General features: G+C 39.2%; 1 protein-coding gene and 1 pseudogene across 1 annotated transcript; both read right to left on the bottom strand.

Moving 5' to 3' along the window:
• Window positions 1–422: 422 nt before the first annotated feature.
• Window positions 423–3141, bottom strand: LOC145483142 (melatonin receptor type 1B-B-like). Its single transcript, XM_081461736.1, has one exon. It carries the CDS (start codon window positions 3139–3141, stop codon window positions 2065–2067), a length of 1077 nt encoding a protein of 358 aa, XP_081317862.1. The 3' UTR covers window positions 423–2064.
• A 1536-nt stretch (window positions 3142–4677) lies between these two features.
• LOC145482466 (melatonin-related receptor-like) lies at window positions 4678–6804 on the bottom strand (annotated as a pseudogene).

Here is a 6804-nt window from a genome sequence, read left to right as displayed (position 1 = left end):
ACTTTTTTTTTTAATTAGCCTACTGTACATACAATATAATTCTTACTCTACTTGCATTATTATTTTTCAATTACTTAACTAATGCTTACACTACGTAAAAAATGTTTTTTTCTTTTCATTCGCTTACTCTACCTACTATACAATACTTACACTTCTCACACTAGGTTCAGCAAGTACAATTTTAGCGAGACACAATGCACACCACAACACAGGCGCAATGCAAATGCTTCAATTAGATTTTAAGCTTGAATTTTTTTTTTTTTTTTTTTTTTTCTTTTTTTGCATTCATTTGACATTTCCTTATTTTGGTTTTGTTGTTGTTGTTTATTAAAATTCATTGCATCATGGCTAAAGCTACATGTAAATACTAAATATGAAACAAAATATTAATTAAATATATACATCAATATCACATAGAATTAGACAATTAGAGTAAACCAAGAACTTGTTAGGAATTATTTTACCTTTTCTTCGAGTGACAATTTTAAAATAATGAACCTTCCTTGTTTGTCTGGGATGAGTTTTTCAACTTTGAAATTCACAGAGGGATTAATTAGTGTAATTACACCTTTACTATGGTTTGCACCGTGGCTAATGAAAGCTTTGCCACCCCCATTCGTTTTCCAGATTGCTGCAAGATTTTAACTTTGGAATAAGCAGTGTGATTCTTGGAAAAAAATGACATGATGATCTTATTTGTGTGACCATCTAAAAACGGTTCGGCGTTTGATCGATTTATGAAAGTCGGTACGTAACATTTAGTGACAGGCATTTTAGGTCAAAAGCATTTTATAAACACAGGTTTCTTCCGACGGAATTCTGTCAACTCACGACAAATTGGGACAGAAAAACAGTTTGACCTTGTCGCTGATGGGCTGATGGAAGAATGCGAGCAACTGAAAAAAGAAGACGGTCGCTTCAAGCGAAGTGGGTTAGTGTTACATGTAAAGTAAAGGAAGTTTAGCATAATAAACCTAAAGACTACAACCGCGTGGTGCTTACACGAGAACATAAACAAAAAGGAGATTTAGGTACTTAGCTTGATGAGATACAATGTAGAGCCATTGACCATTGTCGTTGTTGGATGTCATAAATATTAAAGTCTGCAAATTAGGTGGGAACTACTTGAAACACAACTGGAATATTCGAGATGTTAAATAGATTGTTATCGACTGAAAGAGACTTCTGTTGAGTATCTTAGCTTTGCGTCGTGAGCAGCATGTTTAGCAGCCAACAGGGATTGCATAATGGTTTTCCTTTTTTTTCGGAATTGCTCGAGTTAAGTCTTGGGTGATTTACCCTTCACCGCACCTGACTAAGGACTTGAGCCGGTTTTTGACCGAAAATACAGCGTAACTGTCTTTTCTCACAACAAATCTTGCGATGATCGAGGTCATTTTGTAGAACATCATAAATGATATCCTGGCAGTTTTCACCATGAATTTCGGGGATATTCATATAAGGCAAATTTTATCTTCTCGTATAGTTCTCAAGGGCGACAAGATTCTCCCGGTCTTAATTCTTTCAGGGCCGTTGTAAGCTTTTCGTTCTCGGCTTGGAGCTTTTTCAGATTGACCCTTAGAATTTCCGCAGCTTGCGCGTCCATCATTTTTGGAGAGAGCGAATCGTTGAGGGCTAACCTTTGTACTCTTACTGTAAGTCTCCGATGCTTGCCCACTCGTACTTCACAGATTCAGTTGTCTAATTCATTCCGTGTTGATTTGACGTTACTTATTTCATGTTTGAATTCGCACGTAAGTTCAGCAATCTGTGTGTGTGTAGATTGGAGAAATTGTCTTCCATACGTGATTTTATGGCGATTAATTTATCAAGGAGTATTTCCATGGAGATAAGCGAGTCGGTTTCTAGGTTTCCTTCCATTTTCTCGCTCTTCTGCTTGTTTTGTTTCGGCGTTGGCTTGTCGGAGGAGCTTGAACTCGTTCCGAGTGCATTACAATGAGTACAAGTAGCAAACATCAAATATTTTATGGATGCTAAAAGGTCATCACTAATTGCATTTGAGCTAGACTAAATGGCCAGTCGTGGCTCTTCTCAACTACGGAATCAGGGAGCGGGAGACCACGTCCGTCCGCCGTGATTCCTCATCTGTATCTCCTGCTGACTGATAGTTACATTTTCTGATCTTGGCGAGAGCGTATTTGATCTTTGTGTTGTATCCGCAGTGGATGCTTGTTGAGTGTCCTCGATTTTCTTCCCGGAATTGCAACAGATGATTCTCCGAAATTCTTTTCTGAACAAGGGATTCATTCCTGCGTAGATGAAAGGATTAATGGTATTGGACAAATTCAGGAAGAAAGTGCATAGCAGTTGAACATTTCGTGGCATCGTTCCAATGACGTTGAAGCGCGTTAGGATGGTGATGATCCACGAGGGTATCCAGCACAACATGAAGGCAAAAACCACAGCAAACAAAGATCTGCTTAAACGAATCTCGTGCCTGGAGAATGTCGTTTCTCCGTCTTGGCGTTGAAGAGCACGCACCGATACCGCGTTGTGTTCCTGAATCTTTTTCAACACTTTCCTGTAGCTGAATATCGTTATAGCAAGTGGAAGGACAACGAAGAGTCCAATCATGACAAAGTAATGGATAATCCTCGCAGAGTTGTTTAAATGCTCGTTTAAACATGCTGCATATCCAGGGTTGAAGTAAAAACCCTGTAAGCCTGCGAGACGCGTAATCCAAATGTAACCGATTACAAAAGCCCACGCAGAAGCAAGCGCTATGAGTGATTTCCATTTCGAGAAGAACCTTTTATACTGTTGCTCTGACTTGCACATTCTCACATACCTGTTTGCTGCTGTAAAACCCATGGTTACAGGCGAAATGTACACAACAAACAGGCTGAAGAAAGCGTGCATTTGGCAAAGGGTTTGGCCAAATGGCCATCTGTCTGAGATGAGTACTCCGGCGGCCAGGGGCATCACAAAGATGGCGGACAGCAAATCACTGATTGCCAATGCGACAATGTAAACATTTGTCGTCGTACGGAGCCTGGTGTTTCTGTAGACAGAGATACAGACTAGCGTGTTGCCCAGTAGAGAAACAATATTTAGCAAAATTATGAAGCTCGCTTCTAAGACTGTCACAAACAGGCTCCTTGAACTAAGCTCGCCGTCCATCAGCTCTGAAATGTCAAGAGGATAAAAATGATCTTCTCACTTCTTGTTAGTTGCTTTAATGATATCAGAAACTTGAAAGAAGCAATTTAAGGTTGGGAATACATTTCCATTACAATATAGGGAAGATTGGCTGGAAATGAATAAAGGCGTTAAAAACAGTAATTGAAAAAAATGTCGCGATCCATGTCTTTGGAGATTCTAACATCAATGTTTACATAATGGTCGCTATAATTTTGTATTTAATTGCAGCTACGTTTTGTTGCCTTGAGCTTTGGACATAAAACTAATTTCTTCAAGGAGATGGGTCGAAACTTGAAATTTGAAGTTAAACTTAAAATTGAAGTTAAACTGCAGAACACACATGCAAAAACAATAATTAAGAAGGTGCCTTCGTGGGCTTCTCACTCGGTTTATTGCAAAAAAAAAAATATCTACGCCCTAGAAATGATTGCGGAGTATATTTTGTAGTCTTATTCCGTTTCATTTTCAATTTCCCTCAAATTAATTGTCATTGTCACAAATTTGTAATACTCGGGGATGGGTATGAGTTTATCAGTTAACTCGCAAAGTGTTACTCTCAGAAAATAAAGTCGATATCTTATCTTATCTTTCCTTATTAACTTGGTTAAGTTCTTGTATCCTTAGGATTTTGTGATATGAATTGTGAAAACCATACTGAAGATAACCATGAGATCTTTTTCTTTTTAATTTTTGTTATTTTTTAGAGCGGCTTGTTAATATTGGACCAAAGCCATCAATTGTTTTAGGCTTTCTCAGTCGTTCTGCTACAAATAACGATGCAATTCTTTTAGTTGAAAAATTGCGAGAAGATTAGTATGACAAAACCGAAATGGAAAGCATTTATCACGCATAATTTGTGTCAGCTTGATTATTTGAAAGGACCTTTATAATTTTCAATGGGATTTAATATGCACTATATTCCTTTATAGAGCTAAGATAAAACTGTATTGCGTTATGTAAACCAGAAAAAAAAAATGTAAAATAAAAAAATTTCCTTAAAGTGAGTTTTGCACAATACATTTACTATACGCTTTTCACTCTTCCTGTTTTATTTAATCTATGCTTAAGTAAATACATAGATAAATGTGGTTCCAGTGTTTGTAAAAGTAGATAACCTGAGTCATCAAGCATAAATCTCGATAGCCTCTTCCAGGCGTTCAGTTAGTTGGGGTTCAGAACGAAAAACGGCGAGCGCAAAAATGGTGGAGAAGCGCTGCGAGAGAAAGTGAAAAAAACACTTGTGGGCAGACTTAACAAAACGTCCTTCTGGATCTGGTATACCCTCTGATTGGTCAATTTTGACGAGTTTTGTAACCCTCGAGTCTATTTTTTCGCTCGACGTTTTTCGCGCCCCAACTAACTGAACGCCTATAGAAGAGGCTAAAATCTCCAACACAAAGTTTACCTTTCTCTCTTTTTTAAAAGTTTAGTTTGTGCTTGAAATCGTAAAGGAGAGCTTCGTGTGGTAATGTTTATCAAGCTCTATATCCTAGATCTATCATTCTGACTCTGGATTGATTCCTAATGGAACCATTCAAATCAAAGCAACTGAGTAGTGTTTCATGTGATACTGTTTGTGACAAAGCACAAGGTAGTTCTTAGTCTGACACTATAGGTAGCGGCCATTCAAATGAAAGGTTTTCAAGAGTAATTTACAGGTAATGCAAGTCACAAACAGTCATTCCAATTAGTTCTGTTTTCTTTCCGATAACATTAACATGAACATGAATATGAAGAACAAAAACCAAACGAAAACTGAGAGACCAAAATAAAAGAAAACAAACAATAGAAAAAAAATGCGACCATTCAAATACGGTATCTTACTTCAAAACTTCGAATTTGAAAATGGAGCAATGGGCCCCCCAAAATTTACAAGTTTAATGCCCTAAAGTTACAGTCACACATACCTAGATGTCCTATTGAAAATCCATGAAAAAATCGTAAAAGAGAAGAACTTCGCTAGCAAGATGTCGTTATTCCAAGGACACGGATACCCGAACGGATGACCAAGTATGAAAACCAAAGATTTACGTGCCTTTATCTGAGTGAGCATTTGATTTTGGTTTGAGCATCATCTTATAAGTTTTAAGCACCTAAGATGCTAATGTCTGAAAATGGACGTATTCACCGATCATAATTCAATGATTGACGTTTCAAGTGCGATCTTAAAAGCGTCAGTGCGTGAATTTTGACAGCTCTACAGCTGTTAATTTCCCACAGCTGAAGAGCTCAAACCGTCCCCGCTGCTGATCTGAAATTGTAGTGTGATCGTCTAGGTGAAGGTAGTTCTGAAAAGAACTTTTGTTGGTGACTGAGTTTCGACAACCTGAGCGGGGGTCATTTTCAGAGTTAAGAAAATAAATTGACCCTAAGGTTATGTTCACACTTGGTGGCTAAGCACAGTGCCGGAGTACGATTCTCGCGGGTACTAATGTAAACGCACTTAATTTCCAAGCACTTACACCAGAATTCGGGCACAAAGCCGTGCAAAGGACTTAAACTAACACTCGGGCACCAAATGCTACTTGAGTACTTAAAGTACCCAGTGTCTGAATGTAACAATATTCTGTACAGGTGTGGGGACCAGTGCTCGGGCACCAAAAGTGAACACAGCCCAACAGAACTTCTGCTAATGCCGAAAATTACTCGGCATCCACATTGTTAATTAGCCTGTTTACAGACGTTTATTCAATTTGTTTTTGTCCGTTTTCGACATAAAGGCCTGCTGGTTGGTAAGTACATTTTCTGATCTTGGCGAGAGCGTATTTGATCTTTGGGTTGTGTCTGCAGTGGATCCTTGACGAGTGTCCCCTTCTTTCCGGGTTTCCAACAGATGATTCGCCAAAATTCTCTTCTGAACAAGGGATTCATTCCTGCGTAGATGAAAGGATTCACGGTGTTGGATAAGTTCGCGAAGAAAGTGCATAGCAGTTGAAAATTTCGTCGCATCGTTCCAATGACGTTGAAGCGCGTTAGGATGGTGATGATCCACGAGGGTATCCAGCACAACATGAAGGCAAAAACCACAGCAAAAAAAGATCTACTTAAACGAATCTCGTGCCTCGACACCGTCGTATCTCCGTCTTGGCGTTGAAGAGCACGCACCGATACCGTATTGTGTTCCTGAATCTTCTTCAAGACTTTTCTGTAGCTGAATATCGTTATAGCAAGTGGAAGGACAAAGAAGAGCCCAATCACGACAAAGTAATGGATAATCCTCGCAGAGTTGTTTAAATGCTCGTTTAAACACGTTGCATATCCAGGGTCGAAGTAGTAATCCTGTACACCTGCAAGACGCGTGATCCAAATGTAGCCGGTTACAAAAGACCATGCACACGGGAGCGTTATGCGTGATTTCCATTTCGAGAAGAACTTTTTATACTGTTGATCTGACTTGCACATTCTCACATATCTGTTTGATGCTGTAAAACCCATGGTTACTGGCGAAATGTACACAACAAACAGGCTGAAAAAAGCGTGCACTTGGCAAAGGGCTTCGCCAAAAGGCCATCTGCCTGAGTTGAGTACTCCAACGGCCAGGGGCATCTCAAAGATGGCGGACAGCAAATCACTGATTGCCAATGCGAAAATGTAAACGTTTGTCGTCGTACGGAGCCTGTCAACAAATTCATGACAAGGACA

The sequence above is a fragment of the Orbicella franksi genome, chromosome 3 (genome assembly GCF_964199315.1).
Source record: "Orbicella franksi chromosome 3, jaOrbFran1.1, whole genome shotgun sequence".
In the NCBI taxonomy this organism is placed as follows: domain Eukaryota; kingdom Metazoa; phylum Cnidaria; class Anthozoa; order Scleractinia; family Merulinidae; genus Orbicella; species Orbicella franksi.
This window is presented reverse-complemented; position numbering and strand designations above follow the sequence as displayed.

What these genes read in the sequence shown, in the direction of transcription:
- LOC145483142 (XM_081461736.1), bottom strand. Translation starts at nt 3,141, where the DNA reads ATGGACGGCGAGCTTAGTTCAAGGAGCCTGTTTGTGACAGTCTTAGAA.